General features: G+C 55.1%; 1 protein-coding gene across 5 annotated transcripts in view; it reads right to left on the bottom strand.

Moving 5' to 3' along the window:
• CRTAC1 (cartilage acidic protein 1) overlaps window positions 1-21,529 on the bottom strand; it is a 147,643-nt gene that overhangs the window by 9,744 nt on the left and 116,370 nt on the right. Inside the window, exons 8-15 of one of the 5 annotated variants that reach the window (XM_076009879.1) lie at window positions 20,475-20,611; window positions 16,959-17,041; window positions 15,974-16,098; window positions 15,358-15,526; window positions 9,109-9,254; window positions 7,713-7,755; window positions 4,938-5,081; window positions 3,867-4,125 (exon numbers count right to left, since the gene is read on the bottom strand). In XM_076009879.1, coding sequence (XP_075865994.1) covers window positions 4,094-4,125; window positions 4,938-5,081; window positions 7,713-7,755; window positions 9,109-9,254; window positions 15,358-15,526; window positions 15,974-16,098; window positions 16,959-17,041; window positions 20,475-20,611 — 879 coding nt within the window. In that variant the 3' untranslated portion in view covers window positions 3,867-4,093. The other 4 variants (XM_076009880.1, XM_012767919.2, XM_012767910.2 and 1 more) reach the window with 4 other exon arrangements.

The raw sequence follows: 21,529 nt of genomic DNA, 5'->3' as shown, positions 1-21,529 counted from the left end.
AGATGCTCGGGATGCTTATCATTAGCTGCCACGAGTTGAGAGGGCAGGAGTCTTTGCCAGTATTGTTCGTGTCTATCCCAAGCCACTAGAACAGCACTGAGCACATAGTGCGTGTCCAATCAAGGTATGTCGAGTGAACACCTGATTAAACTACTTTCCCAGGTGTGAGTTACCGGCAGATTGCACAGCACAGGGCTTAAGAACCCAGACTCTGCAGTCGTGGGTTTGAATTATAGCTTTTGCCACTTTAGCTAGCCGGGTGACCTTGTGTAAAGTATTGTTTCTGAGCCTCAGTTTCTTTGGCAATAAAATAGATTAATAACATTTATCTTGTAGGATGGGTGTGAGGATTCATGGAGACACGTATGCAAGTTCTTGGCATATGGCAGGCATCGCGTGAATGTTGGCTCCTTTCCCTGAGGATGTTTTTCTTCTCTTCTTGCATCTCACCTCCCCTCTGCTGGCTTCCCCTTTGCCCACGTCCCTGCTCTACAGCAGCTCCTTATGAGGACGAGCCGCTGCAGGAGGCGCTGGCACTATCTGTGGTGTTAACCAGCCCCTGCTCTCCTGCCTTCTCCTTCCTCCTTCCAGGATGTGCCTGTTGCTAAGGAGACGCAGCAGCAGTCCCTGGCGGGTTCCTGGCCCCTGCGGCTGGGTTCTGGCTATATAGAAGGCTGAGCCTGGGGAGGTGGAGGAGGGGAGGGATGCAGGCTGCCTCCTGGGCTGGGAGTCTGAGTGGGGGTATCAGTATGGAATATGCTGGAAAAAATTCATCTGGCTCTCTGAGGAAATGAAGCATTCATTTTCCTGTCTCCATGTGGCTCTTGGAGGCTGAAGTGGAGTTCCTGCTGGGCCAGGGTCCAGTGGCACTGGTCTGGGTGTGACGCCCGGACCCTAGGAGGGGGCCATAGCAGCCAGAGTGACACGTAATCAAACTCCTGGCCCTCAGAATGGCACCTTCCCAGAGCAGGGCTGGTGACTGCGTAGATGCGTGCACACAACTCGTGGATGATTTGCCATTCTGCCTGGCGAGGGGCTCTCACTACGAACACAGCCATCTCCTCTTGCAGGCTTGAACATGACTGTGGGGAGGACTGTCTCCGATCACTAGCCCTCTGGGGACTCCATTTTTCCCTTCCAAACCCAGCCCTGGACTCTGGGCAGCAGAGAGATTGGTTTTGCATGAACCAGTCGGCCACCCCAAGGAAGGAAGGAAGGAGTGTAGTTGCCAGCGCAGGCTGGGAGCCAGACTGCTGCAATCCAATCCTGCCTTTGTCTGTCCCAGTGTGTGACCCCGGACAAACCACTTCGCTTATCTGTAAACTTGGGGTAATTAGAGCACTTTCCTTTTCGGACTGTTGTGAGGATTAAACGAGCTGATTCTTGCAGAGTTTGGATCGGACCCAGACACACTGAGCTCACTAAATGTAAGCTATTATTGTCATCGTAAGGGGTACCTTCCTGTGAAGGGGGAATATTCTTGGAGGAAATAAAAATGATGTTGTTGTTATTATTGTCGTTATTGGGCTTTTCTTAATAACGGGGAGTCTGGCGACACTGGCAGAGTTGTGGCTGCCTGGGTCGGGCCTGGCACCGGCTCCTGCGTTTGCAGAATCCCTTCCGGGGCCCATTTCATTACCTGCCTGCTCCTGATGGCATTTACTATTTTCGTTAAAAATTTGAGTCCAGCATGAGCCAACAAGGATATCAGAAGCCCGAGTGGGGGGAGGGAGAAGAGAAAAGACAGATGTGTACTAGCTTAGAAGTGGAAGACAAGGGTTCGAGCCCCCATGGCTCTCAGAGGAAGAGGAATTAGAAGACGGGGGTGGGAATGCTGAGCCTGGCTAGCTTGGGGGTGGCCTCGCACCCACACATCTGTGCTGGTGTAGCACAGGCCGTATCTGCAGTGACCTTAAGGCATCTGCTCCGAAAGCCTGGACCCCTGGCCCCGTGGGGAGGCCCTGGTTTTGGGGGCAGGTAATGTTGAGTTGGTCCAGTCCAACCTGTCCCCTGTATCTTTTAGCCTCATGTTACTTCCAGCACAAGCATCTTGGTGGCAGGGATTTGACCTTCTCCTTGGAGAGACCTAGTGCCCACCATATAGGATGTTCTCAATAAATGCTTGCTGGATGAGTGTATGAGTGAATGAATGCAGAGCCTTGCTTTCTGGAACAGCAACCCAAGTGTTCAGCTAGACTTTTCAGAAAAGCCCCTTGGTGTGCCACTCCCATCCCATGCACGAGGCTAACTCCATCTGGCTGAAGGGAAGGCAGTGTGGGGGCGGCAGCCACGTTTCCTTCACTCACCATTGTATGCCTAGAGCCCAGCTTGGCACCTGGCTCATAGTAGGTGCTCAACCAACATTCATTGAATGAATGAATGAATGAATCAATTGGAAGCCTTTTTACCCTGGAGTCCAAATGCTGTAGTTGTGCTCTTAGCAGCTGGGGGTACTCAGAACTCCTCTTTGGAACTCAGCTGACTCCACCCACCAAGTAGGGTAAAATAGACTCTATCCACAAATACACCCTGTTAGAGAAAACTTGATGTGTAAGGATTCATGGTTCTCACTTATAAGGCATCCTCTGAAGTTCGTTGTCACCATGAACCTCCTGAAGTCCTTGGCAGGCTGTCTCGATAGTTGCCCTGCCCCTTACTTCTCATGGCCAGTCAATGGGCACCACTGTCGTGTCATTTACCACTGCATGTGGGACCATTCCTCTGCAGGGTTTGGGTTGTACCATCTCACTATCTTAGATCCACTTGTTTATTTTTAAAAAGGCAGCAACTTCCAGAATGGCTGGGGAATAGTCTGAACAGTGGCAGAGCTGCCTGTTACCCCTCTGACGAGGAAGGTTGGTGGGAAAGGCTCCAGCCCTGGCCTGGGGACCAGCTGGCCCCGTGACTTTGGGCAGAGTGACCTGGATCACGCCGTCTCTCTGAGCTTCTCCTCTGGAGCCCTTTCAGATCTTTAACTCTATGTCGATGCACAGGAGTGGGCTTTCTTTAGAAGTGGAATGATTTTTAAGTTGGTATATGCTTTTCAGGGAAATTGTAGCTGTTTTCATTTTACAACTTTTCATTTAAGCTCCTGTTCTGAGTATAAAAACAGCACTAGCTACAAGGAATTCATATTTTGTGATTTATTGGGAGTATTATTTTGATATCAGAAAATGGTAGTTTTTCTGTTAAATATGTTTCTAAAAGGCTTGCTGCATTCTTAAGTGTGATTTTATTATATCTTGGGGTGACTTTTTTTCCCCATGAAGAATAGATCTGTGTTTTATAACAAGCCTTTACTACCAAGGCTGGTCGTGAGCACATTCTGTGGCTTGACATCATCCCCAAAGGGTGCTCTGGCCATAGGAGCTGTCACTTTTCTAAGCATATTGCGGAGGCCAAGTTGCAAGGTTCTTTCTAGAAATCAGGGTAACCTGAGATGAGCCATACCTATGTCCAGCCACACACTGAGGAGTCTTGCAAAGGCCAGGGCCCTTAGGGATATACCAGCCCAACTCCCATGTCATTTAGATTAGGGAAACTGAGTCCCAGAGTGGACAAGTGACTTCCTCCAGGTAAAAGGCCCAGAGTACACCCTCTATGCCTGCCTCTCGCACATCTTACCTCTCTCACCTGGTCCCCCAAATGTGAAAATTGCTGCATACACCCAAATCACTGCTCGTGCCTAGAGGGGGTACTTTTCCCATAGCATGATTCGCTTTCCAAGCACCCCATGATGGAAGGGCTGCTGCATTCCAACCGGCATCTACTTGCCCCAGATACTTTTTTCCACCAGCTAGGCACTAATATCTAGCAGAGAGTTTATTGGCATCATTTCTCCAGAAAAGAGGCTGGAAGACTTAGCAAGTTCAAACTTTAACATTTTTATCAAGAGTCCCACAGGACCACCCTTTTCCCGCCCACCATCACCACTGACTCCAGTAAGGCTTTCTCTAGCATAGGAAGTCGGGGCACGCAAAGCAGAAACAGCAGGCACACGATACATTATTGAATTGACCAAGCAAGCATCACTTGGGAGCCATCTTTGTTAAGGGCAAAATAAGAAGCTCACAGGATACTGGAGGATGCAGTGCTATCTTGATTCTTCTGAAGGTGTGAGAGAGGCTGCAGGGGGAATTGGGGAGACTTTCCTTTTCTGTTTTCTCAGAAAACATGCAAAGTAAGGCTTCGCAAACAATTAAGGTTGCACCAGTATTTCCCAAGCTTCCCTTTTCAAAGATGGCCACCCTGCCGTCCATTCAGAGGGAGCACGCGGCAGATTCTACCGGGCGTGGAGAGAGAGACAGGCAGCAGGAGAGAGATTTAGTTTTCCACAAAGGTTGTTAGTTTTGTTTTGTTTTTTCCTTTATTGATAGGATTTAAAGTGCATATAACTGAAGGCAAAGTCCAAGGCCTAGAGAAAGATACGAGGCCTGAGAGAGAGGCTCAGAGATTCTAAAGGCGGCAGAAGAATACCCACCTAAAAAGGCCACTTGAGCTGCAAAAAGGATGGGGCAGGGGGATAGAAAATGGGAAAGAGAGAAAGGGGGTGGGGATGGGTGGGGGTGGAGGAAGGAGTTTGGGAGGAAGAAGACAATTACCAGTTCGGAAATTCAGCCAGAGATGCTTAGCAGGCACTAGTTTCTATCCCCGCTACCAAAATATGGGCTGACTTCAAGGCAGGAGCACTCGTTTTAGGAAATGAAAGAAGAGTGATGGCCTCAGGCCGGGACATAGCACCCGGGTCCTTCGGGTGATGGCGGCAGTGATGGGGTGTCCAAGCCCCTGTCATGGTCTTCCCTGGAGACCCAGTGTGGGTCTAAGGAGACTCTACCCAGCCAGGAGAGGCAGGGGCTGGGGCTTGCTCTGGGCCTGCCCAGAGCTCCCCGGTGGAAGGCACTTCCCTCTGCTGCCGAGCTGCGCTGGGCCCCACTCACCTACGCACGCCGTGCCATCCTCGTTGGGCTCGTAGCCCCGACTGCACCTCTTGTTGGTCCTACACTTGTAGCTTCCGTAGGTGTTGACACACACGGGCTTGTCTCGAGGGCACACGAATGGGAACTGGATGCATTCGTTGGTGTCTGAAAGGTGAGGGCAGCCACTCACCATGGAGGTGTGGGGCGGGGAGTCCTAGCTCAGGCTCTGCCTGCCCACCCCGTGTGGGCTTGCGCATTTCCTCTCTTCTGGGCCTCAGTTTCCTTCAGTTCCTTGGCTGGCTCCTCCTGTACTTGGCCTCTGCACATTAGGTGGTGCTCAGGCTTGGTCCTGGGACCCCTCTTCTATCCACCACAACCTCTCTAGGTGATCTCTTCACACATGGGGTTCCAAGCTTCCTACCTCCAACCACACCTTCTCCCCTGGGCTCCAGACCCATGACTCCAATGGCCAGCGACCTCCTGGACAGTTCCACTTGGATCCTGATATGCACCCCTAAGTCAGCACATCCAAAATGGAACTCCAGATTCTCCCCTGCCCTCCAGCCTCTTCTGCCCTCAGTTCTGTCTTCCCCAGCTCAGTCGGTGCCCCTCATGCACTCACACTCGAGTGGTCGGAGTGACCCCGACTGTCTTCCTTACCCCGTGTGCAATTTCACAGCGGACCCTGTCTGTTCTGCCCCCACCGTCCACCTCTCACCTGGCACCTGTGTCTTACCCCTCTGCCACCACCCTTTTCCCAGACGCCATGACCTCTTGTTGGATTTTTTTTTTTTTGAGACAGAGTCACACTTTGTTGCCCAGGCTAGAGTGAGTGCCATGGCGTCAGCCTAGCTTGCAGCAACCTCAAACTCCTGGGCTCGAGCAATCCTTCTGCCTCAGCCTCCCAAGTAGCTGGGACTACAGGCATTCACCACCATGCCCGGCTAATTTTTTCTATATGTATTAGTTGGCCAATTAATTTCTTTCTATTTATAGTAGAGACGGGGTCTCCCTCTTGTTCAGGCTGGTTTCGAACTCCTGATCTCGAGCAATCCACCCGCCTCGGCCTCCCAGAGTGCTAGGATGACAGGCGTGAGCCACCGTGCCCGGCCTCTTGCCGGATTTTGGCAGTTGCCTCCTCTCAGGCCTCCTTGGCTTCCACTCTTCCCTCTAACCCAGACTGCAGTTCCGCAGTGGGAGTGGTCTTTTGAAATGATTATGCTGCTCTCCTGCTTAGCTTCTAAGGGCCCTAAGAGCAAAATCCAGACCCCTACTGGAGCCTCGCAGCCTCCTCCTCATCTCCAGGCCCGAGGGCCCCTTCCTGCCCCTGGCGCCTGAGCCCTGGTCCTGCCTCCTGCCCCTCGCTCTTCCCTCAGCTCCTCTGGGCTGGGTCCTTCGCATCCTGCGGTGTCAGCTCACAGACCCGCTTCCCAGAAGCGCTCCTCGACCCCACGGTCTGCAGAGGGCACACCACCTACTCAGCTCCTACACGGCCTCCTCCCGCTGCTGGTCACGTGGTTGGGGTTCATCTCCCCCCACCAGCGTGAAGGCCCCTCCAGGGGGCGCTTGGCTGGCACCCCAGCACCCAGTTCGGAGCCTGGTGTGCAGGAAATGCCTGTGGGACAATCAAGAGGCAGACGGACTGCACTGGCATCTCAGGGGGTCCTTCCAGGGTGCAGAGAAGAGTCTAGAACTTGCCTGTGTCTGCACTGTCTGTCTGGAGTGGGGCCCGCGTGGGGACGTGGAGCGTGGAGGGGAGTCATTTCCTCGGAGCCGCCCTTAGCCCTGTGCTCCCGCCTCCTCACCTGTGGTCCTCTGCCCAGGCAGCTCCTGCCACGGCACACTGTCTCCCCTCTATGTGCCTGTCGACCTTCTTGTCCTCCCTCAGGTCCCAGCTTGGGACTCCCTTTCCCTGGGGCACCTTCTAGGGCCCCAGACTGGTCTAGGGCCCCTGTTTCATGCTCCCAAGCTCCTGCCCTCCCCCATCCCAGCCCTGATCACACTGCGGCCATCGGCTCTTTCCTCGTGTGTCTCTCGGTGGCTGTCAGCTCCCTGGGGGCTGGGGTTGTTCGCTCTTGTTTGCTCTTATATCTCAGCAGCCAAGTCATCAGCCCGGGCTAATGAGCGGCTGCAGGGTGGAATTCAGAAGCATGCTGCCCGAGGGTCAAAGGAAGGAGGAGCCATGCTTGGCCTCTTCGTCACTGGCCACTGGGACGGAAGGCGTTGGGCTGAAGGTCTTCTGGACACGGAGCCACTAGGCTGCCCCTTCCCATTCCAGGCAGGCCCCTGGACCCTCCTATAGCTGCCGTCTTGGGAGTGCTGCAGCCGCCCGCCTGTCCCCAGTGCCGTGCCAGGCTGCATTCTCCCTTTGCACTGTGACCACACTCCGCACCCGGTTCTGCCCAATGCCCCGGAAATGCCCACCCTCGCCTGCGAGCCCCCTTACTTGCTGCTCTGCACCAGGGTGAAGCATGGTCACCCCAGCCACCACAGTCCCCAGCGTCCAGGTGGCCATGTGTCTCCTCCCCATGCACGCTCTCTTGGTATGCATGGCAGGGAAGCCCCGGCCAGTTCCCAGAACTGCAGTGATTCAGCCTGTGGTCACTAACGTCACTCCCTCCTTGGTGAGTCATGTGGCGGCTGTATTGGCATCTGGAGCCCCAGGGACCAAAAACACCCTGCCCTCTCTGCCTTTCTGTCCCTTGTCTGCACCCTGGACCTTGCCACGGGTCAGGCTGACATTCCCCAGGGAGATCCGGTCTCTGCCCCGTCCCCTGGTGCCTACTGGCAACTCACCCATGCAATGGCCATTTTCCTGTGGGGAGAATCCTTGGCCGCACTGCAAGGGGGGCAGAAACAGAGACACTGGTGAGCCGAGAAGGTGTCATTTCAGGTTCCCTCCTAGTCACAGCCACAGAGCGCTGTCATCTGAACACCAGTATGAGGGGTGCTCTTAGCTCTGGCCTGGCCACCCCTTGCAGGACCACTGAGAATGGGAGACTGGGGGGAAGGCCACAGTGGATACAGTTCAAACTCCTGCTCATGTCCCTGTGCGTGGGATCCACACTCCTGAGCTGGGACACCTAAGAGAGCCTGTCCCTCCTTAGTGTCACCCAGACGCAGAGACTGGGTTTGTCAAGGCCAAGTGTAGGGAGGGCTGGGAGATGCTTTTTGAAGGGTCTGCTCACTGCCCACCCCCTCTCCTCCAGGAGACCCTCCCCTCACAGGGGTGGGCACCTGCAAGCCACGCTGGTGTCCCTTCTCCCTGGCCGGGCTGGCGGACGAGGGGTGGACACCCGGCGGGAGGCATGAATCTGAACTCACTGGCACAGAGACAGAGAGCTGGGGGCTGGCCGCCCGGCTGGGGGCTGCACTCTGTCTCTGCGGAGGTCCCAGAGACAGCAGCCTGGTGGTGGGGTGCGGGTGGGGGACCCGAAACACAACACTCACAGGAGATGGGCAACGTCAGCCATCTGTACTGATGAATGGGGCGTAGGTGGGGATTGCTGGGGAAGGGTAGTCCCCCCAAAGTCAGTGCACTAATGACAAAGGTCCTCGTGCTCCTGGGGCCGAGTCCATCAAGCTGCCTCCGTTCCTACTCATCCTGAGTGTCCCCTTGGATTCTGTGCGCTACCCTAGGCCCTCCTTGTAAGCCCCTGTCATTTGTGTGGCTTCGAGTGGGTTCTGTTACTTGCAGCCGAGTGAGCACATCAGAGTTGGAAGGACACTCTGGAGGTGGGTCCAGAGCTGCTCCTCTCAGAGCCCCCAGAGGCCCTGCTACCATGTCTGCACCCCACTCTGACAGCAACAGGAAGTGTCATCAGAGATTTGGAATGAACCAGGAGCCAAGTGGGAGACCTGGGGTCAATTCCTGGCTCTGCTTGCAACTGGCTGTGCAGCCTCAGCAGGCTTTGGTGAGTTCCCTCTCTCAGCCTCTGTTTTCCTCCTCTGTAAAATGGGTGCAAAATACTTGCCCTGCCGATATGCTAGGGTTTCTGTGAGAAGCACAAGAGATGTGGGTGTGATAGTGTCATGCAAACTACAGATGGAGGGATCATTATGAAGCCTTCCCTTTGCCAAGAATATTTCCACCATTCTAGAGGCTAAGTCTGCCTGGGAACCCGGCTTTAGCTTGTGGGGTTGACAGTGGAGCCTGCTTTTCTGGCTGTGAGGCCCGGATGCCCGTGCCCACCTCCAGTGGGGCTGCGTCCTGGAGTCCGTCCTCGTCCCGGGGGTAGGGGATCTCCAGCACCGAGTTCATCTCCCCACTGGCCACGTTCCGGCTCACCATCTTGCCATCTGGCCACGTCACCTCCACGCTGCTGGCTTCATCCTTCCCTGTGGGACAGAAGGAGAGAGAGTCAGCAGCAGAGGAGGGCGGGAGGCTCTCAGCCACAGCATCGGCATTAATGCATCCATCCATTTAATAAAAATATTAATGGAACACTGTTCTAAGCGCTAGGGAAATGGCGAATGAGACAGATTTGAGGTCCCTCCTCTCCAGAGTAACGCCGTCCGCTAGAACTCTCCGCAAGGACGGACATGCCCTGTGTCTGTGCTGTCCCTTACGGTGGCCACTGCCACATGTGGCTATTGAGCACTTGAAGTGGGACTAGTGGGACTGAGGGACTGAATTTCAAGTTTTACTTAATTCTAATTAATTTACATTTAAATAGCCACACATGGCTAGTGGCTACCATATTGGATAGTGCAGCTCTAGAACTTACATTCCAGCAGACTGGACAAGCGGCGTGAGGCTGCATTTGGGGAGAAGGTAAGGGCTGGTGGTAAGCAGGTTGACTTGGGCATCTGGGGTTCAAATCTTGGCTCTCCCACTAACCCGGCATGTTAGAAAGAACGTGGCAGGGAGTGGGCTGCTGGGAGGCCCGGAAACAACTCCCAGCTCTGCTGCCGCTCACTTGGTCGCCCTGGGCGTGCCTCTGACATTTATAGTTACTGAGCTCTGCTAGGGGCTGGGCTGTCTTTTGTCACTGGGGATGTCCCTGTTCTCATAGAGCTTCCACTCTGGTGGGGAGATAGGCAAACAGACCAACAGGTAAGTCATGTCAGGCATGGACAAGCTCTGTGAAAAACCAAAAATAGGACAAGAGGTCAAGAAGAACCTGGGGTTGGCCGGGTCCTTTACTACTCAGGGTGGTCAGGACAGCCTTTTGGGGAGGAGGCATTTGAGCTGAGCCCTAAATAAAGAGCCAGGTGTGCTGGCGTGCACCTGTAGTCCCAGCTACACGTGGGGCTAAAGCAGGGGGATCACTTGAGCCCTGGAGTGCGAAGCCAGCCTGGGCAACATAGTGAGACCTCTTTCACTAAAAAAAGTGAAAAAAAGAAAACAACTTGGAAAAGATGTGGTGAGGAGCTAGTGGGTGGGGGGAACAGGAGAAAGACCGTTCTGCAAAGGTGGGAGGTTCACAAAAGGTAAGGTGAAGCCGTGACGCTCAGAGAATATTCACGGTGAGCTCGGTCACACACATCCCTCCCTAAAGCGACACGTCACAGCATGGGCAGGAAGCAGTTTGGAAGGATTCCTCGGGCATTTAGGCACTGTCAGAGCCTGTCCCAGGTCCCTGCGTAAGAAACAGGCCTGGCACTGTGGCCGGTCAGGCTAATGGTGATGGATTGGGAGCACAGGGTCCTGCAGGGGATCCTCAAATCCATCTACTCCCCCAAGCATCATTCCCAGGCTGAATAGATAACACACCCCCCACGCGTATGCACTGCTACTTCTCCTAATGTGTGTAGATAGTGTTTAGAAAACCAATCAGACTTAAAGGTGCTGTTGAATGTATATTAGCCTTTGGCCATTCCTCGTCATCCATGGATTTTACAGTGATAGCTACTATGAGGGTGGGAGGTGGCCTACAAAATATTTTGATGTATAAAAGGGGCTCCCATATTTTAGAACAGGGGCTTGGAAGCCACGTGCAGACCCTGAGCAGAATCTGTGCGTACATGCCTCTGTGCTACGGGACTCGGGGGGCTCAGATGGCATCGTGGAGGCCCAGGGCGTCCATGGGGGCTTCCGGAGGAAGTGACACCTCGCGGGCCACACCACCCAGCCGTCCGATCCTCCCTGTGTTTGGCTCCCTTTTGCTCTTTCCCCCTGGCCTGCAGAGAAGTCTCGCTGGAATGTTCCAGCCTCGCTGCTGCCGTGCTCCGAGTTAATGAGGGCCGGGACCAGCTGCCACACTCCGGAAGAGTGGTGGCGACAGCAGTCACTGCCCCCGTGGGCACTGGGGGCCGAGGTAGGGGCCCGGCTTGGAGGGCAGAGACTTTACTCACAGCCCAGTCTCTCCTCCCACAGAGACCCTCTCGTTCCTGGCTCTGGGTTTTGCTTTATGAAGCAGAAATCGTTTCCAGCCGTGCCTAGGCCTCCACTACCTCCAGCCACAGCCACCCCCTGCGGCAGGGGGTGGGGACGGGCAGGGGGGGGTGTGCCAACAGCAGATAGTTTTTCTGTTTCAAAGCAGAATCTTGAAGTGCAAGAAATTTGGCATTTTTAGGGTGTACAAATGCCCCAATTAAGTGGCACATATAAAAAGTAAACATTTTTCTGTTAAAAAAAAAAGAGAGAAAAAGAAAAGCAAATGTTTCTCACCTAAGACAACAGAACAGTGCCACGAATACATTTTCCAGCCTGACTGAAGTGCCACAAATAACTCAAAAGAGTCGCCGAATATTCATAGACAATCGAGAATTTACATCCGGCATTTGCTGCACCCGGTTCTGAGTCCTGCTGCATCTCGTCCTCCAGCCCCGGGGCTGCGGCTACGAGGTGGTCTCCCTCCTCTGCTGCTGAGGACTGTGCTGCCCTGGGCATCTTCTCTAGGCCTCAGTTTCTTCATCTGTGAGAGGGGGTGCTGGCCGAGAGCCCTAACGCTCTGGGAAGCGCAGCCCTTCTTCATGGACTACGAGCACGGAGGGGTCGTGACCCTGAGCATCCCTGTCACGTGAGCTCTTAGACGCTGCTCTCCTGCAGTTCCCGGGGGCATCCCCTCGCTGGAAATGACAGCGAACACTTACACCCTGCCCCACGCTGAACCAAGTGCTCTACGGTGTCAACCCATCGAATCCTCACGTCTCCACGAGGAAGGAATTAGTTTTATCATTCCCATGTTGGAGACGAGACAGCTGAGACTTGGAGGGAAGTGAATTTCCCGAAGTTACCTGGCTAAGGTCTGCCTGATCCCAGAGCCCAGCCCGCCCCTCGCCCAGTGCCAAGCACTGCGCAGGGATGGGGCATTCGGCAGTGAATGGGACAGGCCCAGACCCATTCTGGAGGTGCCAATCCCTGTGGGAGCAAAGAACACAAGTGCCTGGAAAAGTGCAGCAGCAGCACTGGTACCACGCGGTGAGAGAGGTGGGTCATTTCATTTGGGTGTTGCAGGAGGAATAAGAGTCTGTGAGGCAGAGAAGGGAAGGAAGGAGCATTCCAGACAGAAGACACAGCGTGGGCAAAGGTACGGAGGTGTGAAAGGGCATGGTGTGCTGGAAGCTCAGGGAGAAGTTCACAGTGGGGGCAGCAGAGTGTGAGAATGTGTGTTGGGTGGGGCGGGCGGGAGACAGACTGGGGAGGGACTTTGGAGCCTGTGCACCTACAAGGTGAGTGTTTTATCCCCATTCTCCAGATGTGGACATTGAAGCCGGACGAGGTGAAGTGACTTGCAGGTGTCTGAGCTAGGACTGGAACTCAGTCTCCTGTCCTCCGCTGACCCCCTCTGCCCCAGGCTGCCTGTGAGACATCTTAAGTCTTCACGAAGCTGCAGGACCGAGGGGCCCGGCTCCCAGACACCGCACAGCAGCTGCCTTCCAGCCGGCCGGCGGGCAGGGGTGCAGGGAAACCCCATGAACCAGCAGAGACATGAGGTCAGGAGCTGTGGTGAGTTACTTCTGGCAGCCTTTAAAGGACAAAGGCCAAACAGGCACAGAGAATTGCGCTTTTCAGAAGAGCTACAAGCAAAACAGATGGTGGGAATACAGTTGGTAGAATATTTTTGCACTTTAATAAAGCAATTTTTATGTGGGCCACTGAATTTTCCTTCTCGCAATGAGCACCAGCCGGCTGGGAAGCAGCTCTGAGTCACTTGCAAACAATTAGCTGAGAGGAAGGTGGCTGTAGGGGTGGGTGGGGGGCACGGCCATGCCTGCACCAGCTGCCTGGGCCGTGACCCCTAGTGGGGTGGGGAGGCACGTATGTCATGGGTGTTTGTGCTCTGGTTTGCTAGCGAGCCGCCTCTGCCTGCCGCCAGCTGGCAAGTGGACGTGGGTGTGAGGGCCTGCAGCGAGAGCCAGAGTCGGACCAAGAACAAACCTGTGGCCTTGCAAGGTGGCAAGGACTGGCATTCGGGAGGGTCGCGGCCAGGTGCAGTGTATATAACCCTGAGCGGGGGGGGGGGGGCAGACAGCCCAGAAGGGGCTCTTGTGCCCTCCTGATTCCACCAAAGGCCCAGCCTGTGCCCCCTAGTTGAGGAAGCAGGTCTGTCCTCTGCAGGGGCAGACTCTGAGCAGAGAAGGGACCCAGTGAGGCCCACAAAACACATCTGAAAATAGCAGAGGCTGCCAAAGGGACGTGGGGAAGGAGAACCTCAGCCCCAGTCTTGGCCTCGCCATTGATTTGCTGTGTGCACCTCAACTTCCTTTTCTGTTCAGTGGGGTAGGGTTGATGGCCAACCAGACTCCTGGATAGACGTTTCCCCCCCATGATACTGTGTCATCACCTTGGTGCTTGGATGGCATCACTGGGGCGGCCTGCTCACCGAGGGGATGTAGACGTCCAGTAAGAAAGAAGCAGCGAGAAGGGCCCTGCCTGGCTGCACACACGGCAGCTGGGAAAGGTGGTGATGGCAGTGGTCCCAACTCAGGCCGTGGGGGGGGGAGATGGGGTCTCCATCCGGCTCTCCCTATTTTCTGGAGTGATCTAGGGCAAGTTACTTGACCTCAGCCTCAGTTTTCTGGATGCGGGTCGTGATTCATCGTGTTGTGGTCAGTACGTGCCAGGCACTGGGCTATGTGCTCTGCATAAGCCACAGCTTGACAAATGCTGGCTACTGCCATTTTGCAAGAGAGGACTGTGTATTTAAAAGTCATCTTATGCCTTTAAAGCCAGCAGAGCCAAGGGCTGACTTGGGAGTGATAGATGCTCCAACCTCAGGCTGACCCATCAGGGTGAAACAGCCCGAGAACACAATCATATAACCAGGCCCTGGGTCCTCTAAATATTTATTGCTTCTTTTTCTGACTACACATAAATATTATGTGTTCCCTATAAAAACTAGAGCACACACACACACACAACAAAACACATGGAAGAAAATAAAAATCACATACTCCAGGAGGCCTGGGTTTGAATACCAGCTCTGTCATTTAAGCGACTCTGGGCAGCAGGTTTCTTAATCATTCTGATCCTCAGTTTTCCCGTTTATAAGACGAGGATAATAATGCCCACCTCACAAGTTAGTCCTGAAGATTAAATGAAGTACTAAGAGTGAGGCGTGTGGCACTGTGTCTAGAAGGAGTGAGAGCTGCTATATCAGTCCAGCCACTCAGACAGATGGTTGTTCTCACTTTTTGCATTTTTTTCCAGATTTTTTTCTGCACATATGATGTGTGTATAACATTAACATACCTATTTATTAATTTGAGATCATATTGCCTACTCTTTTTATATTAAAATTATATCACCTCATGCAGTGCTAACACACAGAGAAGGTGCCTGACTTTGAGTCTAGCAATATTTTGACTCAAATGCTTTCTTAACCATTGCATTTTAATAAAGACACTCCTGGCTCTTCTGGTATTCCTCAATGTTTTTTCCATTATTATAATCCCCCCTCCTGCCAGAGACTTTTTAGACTTTTTTTCCTAATTCCCTCCACCATGCATTTCTTTAAAAATATATTTTATTTTGAAATAATGAAAGATTCACAGGAAGCTGTAAAGATGGTGCAGAGAAATCCTGCACACCCTTCTCCCGGTTCCCCCAATGGCCACAGCTCACGTAACTCTGATACCAAAACCAGGGACCTGACACTGCGTGTCACTGTGTGTGGAGCTCCACGTCACCTGTGTAGATTTGTGTAACCACCACAAGGTACAGAACTGTTCCATCCACAAAGATCACCTCCAGCTGTCCCTTCAAAGCCACACCCATCCCTCTCCTTCCCACCCTCTCTAGCCCCTGGCAGCCACCAATCTCTTTTCCATCTCTATAATTTTGTCACTTCAAGAATGTTCTGTAAACGGAATCATACAACATGTGACCCTTGGAGATGAGCCCTGGAGACCTATCCAAGCTGTGGCGCGTATCGAGAGTTCACTCCTATCACTGCTGAGTAATATTCCTCGGGCCGGATGTACCACAGTTTGTCGAACCATTAACCTACCGAAGGACACCCAAGTTGTTTCTTGTTCGGGGCCCCCGACTCACCCAGGCCAAAGTGCGCCACGGGCTCCATCTCGCACAGGTAGCCCGAGCCCCCGTCGATGATCCTCAGGTGGGCCCCGCTCTTCCTGGTGTAGAGCACGACCTTGGCCCCCCTGGCGAAGGCCCCAAACCGCGTCCGAGGCACCACTCGCAGCCAGTTGTTGCTGAAGCCCTGCAGGGGGAGACGGGGCCGGGGCATCAGCGTGGGGGGGAAGAGCGGGGGGGATGGGAGGATGGGAGGACAGGCGTGCAGGAGGAGGAGGAAGGGAAGAAAGAGGGCAGCGGAGAAAGAGGAAGAGGAAGAGGACTAGGAAGGTGAAAGGGGGAAGACAGATTGGCTGAAGGAAGGAGAGGCCCTGGGGAAAACAGGAGGGAAAGCCGAGAGACCAGGGAAGCGAGTTTTTGGCAGGGAAGTGACAGCAGATGGCCAAGGGGCTGAGGGGCTGTCCCGGGAGGTGGCCCTTCTTGAGGTTTACTGCCCTGCCGGGAATTCACATGCTTCCTCCTGGCCTAGGGATTCCGTTTCCAGCCACGCGGCCGAGCCCGCACCAGCACCTTGCCCTTGTCCACCCCGAGAGCACCCGGGCCGGGCTTTGCGGGTCCTGAGGTCCCTGCGCACCTGATTGCCGCGGAAGACGGACAGCGGCTGAGCCATGGACTCTCCGTGGGACAAGATGAGGTCCAGCATGCCGTCTCCATCGAAGTCGGTCACCACGCCCCCTACAGGCAACGCAGATTCCACTTCTGGCCACCGGTCAGGAGGCCCCGAGGAGAGGGGCTCCCCACCAGGGCAGTGTCCCGCCGGCGAGAGAGGCAGAGAAGGGCACAGTGCTTCCAGCCTGTCTCCCCTCCTGCCCACGGGCCGGCTCACGACACGGACTCGTGGAACACAAGTGCCCTTCCTTCCCCCAGACCGCCACGGAGAGGGTGGGTGCAAATTACTCGGACCTTACAGACCTCTTTCTGGTCTTTCTATTATGCTTTGGATAATACACACCGGTTATTTTTGCACAGCTTTTTGTCAATTTATCAAGTGTTTGCCCTTGGTTCCCTTTTGGTCCTCATTACGACCAGAGAGGTGAGGAGGGCAGGCATAATTTTCCCCATTTTATGGATGTGCAGAACAAGACCTGGAAGATAAAGGAGCTTTTCCAAGAAGGCAAAGTGGGGTGACAGCACAGCCAGGTCTTGGGACTCCTGGCCCAGTGCTCTCTGTCTGACACCACGCTGAGTGCCAAGGAGAGGGCTCACATGGCAGGGCCCTTGCCCAAGGGCAGGAGGGGCTCACTCCTCTCCTCTCCATCCCCACTAGCAAGGCGTGGCCAGAGAAGCTCCTGCCCACAGACCCCCAGATTCCTACGGCCCCGCCTCCACCCAGCAGCCTGGGCTTGGGGGAATGAACCATCCCCTCCTCTGCTCCCTGTCTGTTGTCCCTGGGGCTCCCCCACCTCTACTCTCACCCCTGCCCTTGAATCTCAGCCCTCAGGGATTGGCTGTGGGATCAGCTGTCCCCTAATCCCATCCCCATTCCTCCTGCCTTCACCCCAGGGTTGGGCAGCACTGAGACAGGGGAATGTGGGCCAGAACCCCCAGGTACCCCTCACCTGTGCCCCGGCCCTCAGGCTCCAAGGCGTCACCAGGATTGAGCTCCTCGATGAGGGGGTCTCCGTGCTCCCTACGGATGACGCTGCAGAGAGCAGACAGGACAGTTCTGGTGGGTCCCAGCTGGCCCCCTCTGCCTAGAGGCCCACTTGCTCCACTCTGTTCCTCGAGTGTCCCCAGGTCCCAATGTGCCTGGGCTGCCACCTGGATGCCCACAGAGCCACTCTCTGCTCACAGACCCTGCCTGCACTCTGGCCGCTCGGGTTCTAATTTACGTTGGTAAATATTGATTTTCCCTTCTCTAATGGATGAATTATAGACAGCCCGGGGAGGGCAGCTGATGGATGGAGAAGGGGCAGGGACACGACCACCTTCAACCGACCTTTGCTTTCCCTCAGGTGGCCCCTGGGCTTCCCAGTTCTGGATGCTGCCCAGGACTCGAACCCCACCCACATGCTGCTCCTCCACGCCCTCCCTGGTGGTCCTTTGTCACTTGCTGCCCTGCGTAAAGGCTCTGTAAGGACGCGTCTCACACCCCTGGTCTGAGGGCGCTCTGTGCAGGCGGGGTCCCTGCCTCCGGCTTTGCGTCACTCGCAGCATCTAACGCAGTGCCCCGCTCTCAGAAAGTCCGGGCACATGTCTGTGGGACACGTGGGTGAATTCCAGGGGCACGACGGAGGCAAGGGGTCCCCGTGGGTCGCAGGGTTCTGTCTATTTTGGACTCTGAATCCTGAGATGTCTGCTTCAGGAAAGGCTGCCATACGAGTCCTGCTCCTTTTCCACGCCAAGCTTAATTCTGGTGAAGGCGGTGAGCTTTCCTCTCTAGCTTTCCTCGCTCGTTATGTTCTCGCAGCCCTGGGTGCTCTGGACGTGTGGGGCACGCAGGGGACGGCGGGAGGTGGGGGGACTGGCATCACCCTCTCCACCGCGTTGCGGGTTGCACGTTACTGCTGTCTGCCCAAATCACAGAGAAACACCAGCGGCTGTGATGTGGCCAGTGCTTTCAGGGTGGGGTCAGGGTCCCCTGGGCTGGCGGCTGGACGGCGGAGAGAGTTGGCAGAACTCAGAGAAGCCCTGTGAGGTGGACTGGAGTGCAGGCGTGCGTGGGTGTGATGCCGCAGCCTGCTGACAGCCACCGTCCGTCCCTTTGACCATTTGTGTCCTGCAGACTGCCACAGCTGGGCAGAGACATCTCTTGATTCAGGCGACAAAGCAGTTAAGGATTCCTGGGGACAACATCCAGCAATTCCCTGCGTTCCTGTGTTCACTGAACACAGTCTTAGGCAGCAGCTACTGAGTGCCAGGCCTGGTGTGGGGGGCGGGGAGGCTGGGGGCACCAGGAAGGACGGAGCTCAGAGCCATGTCCACAGGAATCCCCACATAGAGTGCTGGAGGCCCAGGGAGGACGGGGATGTGGGCAACGAGTGCAGGGCTGGGCAATCAGGGAGGGCTTCTGGAGGAAGGGCTGGCTAAGCTGAGACCGGGACGGTGAGTGCCCTTGTGTCACTCCAGTGAAGAGTGTCTGGGCCTGGCACAGCCCAGAACCAAAAGCTTGCTGTGTCAGGGACTTAGATGTAAACAGGGATGTGGAGGGATCCCAGGGCAATGGGGGCTTCTAGAGGGTGTTAAGTGGAAGAGGGGGGTGGCCAGACATGCATTTGCAACAGCTCGCGCTGCAGGAACAGGGACGAGGAGACCAGCTGGAGGGGTGCAGGAATCCCAAGGGTGCCAGGTGAAGGACAGATCTGAGGCGTGTCTAGACATGTTAGCTGGGTGACCAGCCACACCCCAGTTAGCTTAGGAGAGTCCCATGGTGATTATTAAGAGGGCTCCCTTTCATGCACCGTCTGGGTGAATTCCCTGGGTGTCCTACTACCTATCATTAAAGGGCTTGCAGACTCAAGCACCTCGAAACTTTGAGTCCCCAGTGCCTGACATGCCCCAGGAGAGCACCAGGGCCAAGGAGCCCATGATGTTCTGTTCAGTGACAGGTGAAAAACCCACGTAGTATGGGACAGGCAGGGGTTAAACTTCCAGAGCTTCCAGCTGAGTGGCAGTCCCAGCTGCAGCCCCTCACAAGCTCTGCTGTGTGCTCAGGACCCAGCCATCTGCCATGGGGACTTGAGGCACAGCCACGCACCTGGGAAGTGGCTTCCCCTGCTGCCGCACGGAGGCAAACACACTCACCCACTGGGCGTCCACGTGGTGACTCACTCTGTCCACTCAGGCCAGCCCGCCCTGTCTTCCCTCCTAGCCCACCCTTGGGCGGCTGGAGGGGAGGCGGGGGTCTGAGGCAGGCTGGACAGGCAAGCAGACACGGGAGATGGCTGGGTTCTCGGGCCACAGAGAGAAGCACTAGAGTTCCCAGTGCTCAGGGGCTCTGGCAAGTGACACTTTATTAGCCAGGGAAGGAAAGCAGTGTCTCTGTTAACTAGCAATTGATCTTCTGCAATTAATCTGGAAGTTGTGAATAAGCTTTTTGCAAGGCACCTAATTAGTAAATCTGGTGCCTTCGGGGGCTGATTACATCCAACCAGGATTGATGCTTTGTTAATAATTATATTTTAAAGCACACTTAGTCACAGCTCACGCCTTTTATTAATAGCTGGGCCCTCCTGGGAGACAGGGCAGGAACCTTGGGGGGCTGAGCAGGTGATGTGGCCCACCCTCCTCTCCCCTCCTGGTCCTGAGCCTCATTAGAATGCTTTAGGCCAGGAACGGGGACATCTCAGGCCACATGCGTCCTGAGGTTTGCTCCTCAACAGTGGTTCTCAAACTTGAGTGTGATAAGAATCACCCAGTGCCTACTTCCTACGGGATTCCTGGGCCTCACCCCTGCGATTCTAATCCGAGGCCTGGGGTGGGCTCTGGGATTCTGTGCTTCAAGCACTCCAGGAGATTCTGATGCAGGGGTCTCCGGATGCCCCTAGACAAATGTTGTTCCAGAAAATTCCTCCCTAGACGCACTGCTCAGACGCCCGCAGGTTCCCTCCATTTCTGAGACTTCCTTTTCCTTGCCTACCAGGAACTCTTGTCACCAGTATTTCCCAAAGGATAGTTTACAGACCACCAGTCCCAAGAGAAAAATCTTTGGAGGAATTGTCCCATGGTCAACTCTATTTGGAATACTCCACCCATCTTTTGGGAAGTTAAAATATTCATGATCATGTTAAAGGCTCTGAGAAGTCCTGCAGTAAATAAACCTGTTCGTCTTTGCTTAACCTAGGTTTACCCAAACAGATTTGGCCCCACCCTTTTGTGGTGGTGTGGATTTATGGGCTCTGGGCACACTTGGGCCCTGTCCCTCTGTCATGTCCCTGCGATACAGGGAACAGGGTGGCCCAGTACTCTCCTCCTGTTCCCGCAGCCTCTTGCTCAGCCCCTGTCCTTTCTATCTCTTCATCCTCGGCACTGACTCCCTGGCCCTTGAAAGCCTCCCCTCCTGATTCCTAAGCCCTCCTCCCCGCCCCCACCAGCCGTTAAGGGTGAAGGACCACGAGCCAGGCTGGAGCGTCTACCGGAAGAGGCGGTTGGCCGAGGAGCTGCGGTAGGCGATGTTGTTGAAGAAGATCTCCAGCTCCTGGTCATTGTCGAAGTCGGCGGCGATGACTGTGCGGACCGGGGAGGGCATGGAGAACTTGGGCGACGCGATGTCCTGCAGGGGAGAGGCCTGCGGTCAGCGGGCGGGACGGCGGGCACCGGCAAGGGGCCATCAAGGTCAAGAGGCAGCCCGACCCTTGCCTCCCCGTGAGGGATGCGGGGTGGCTGCCCTGAGGACCACAAGAACCTCAGGCTGCTTGTAGGAGCACAAGGAGGGGAGAACAACGGCCACCACAGACGCCAGCGAGGCGCTGAGCTGCTCCCCACTCAGGACCACCCCTGCAGACATTAGCGGGCCCATTTTTCAGGGAGGTAACCGAGTCCTGGAGAGGGAGGGGAATTGCCCAAGTCACAGCTAATGAGTGGGGCCGAAGCCAGGGCTCCTGATCCCTGATGCCGTGCGCTTTCTGCTACGCACCCTTCCTCCCGTCGGAAGCTGGGTGGGCACTGCGGTCTGTGCACTTGAACCCAGACTCGCCGATGACCGGCCCTGTGATCTTACGCAAGTTCCTAACCCCTGGATCACACTGTCCTCATCTGTAACATGCCCGGCTGTGAGGAGTGCATGTAAAATGCTTGGCACAGAGCCGGCATGAGACAGGTCTCCGGCAGCCTGTCCTGCCTTGTCCCACTGTCAGCCTCACGGAGGGCGGAAGTGGCTGCCCATAGCTTTGCTTGTGCTGTCTCTACTATGTTTCTGGGGAGCCTTTTGATTTTTTTTTTTGTGTGTGTGTGTGTGACATTTGCTTTGAGGAGGCTGCAGTATCAGCTACACCTGTCCAGGACTCATGGGGAGACCCCAGACCCAGGGGAAGTCCAGCTGGGATTCCTAAGTGCTGGGAGGGCCTGGGTGGTCCTGGCAAAGGGCCCTAGGTGTGGGCTTGCCTTTGACATAGAAGGAGAGCTGTGCAGGGCGACCTTTTGTTTCTGAGCAGAATGTCCCCATTATAGGTGGGTTTATCCCTTAAAGACC

Source organism: Microcebus murinus, chromosome 14, assembly GCF_040939455.1.
Source record: "Microcebus murinus isolate Inina chromosome 14, M.murinus_Inina_mat1.0, whole genome shotgun sequence".
NCBI classification, from domain to species: Eukaryota; Metazoa; Chordata; class Mammalia; order Primates; family Cheirogaleidae; genus Microcebus; species Microcebus murinus.
This window is presented reverse-complemented; position numbering and strand designations above follow the sequence as displayed.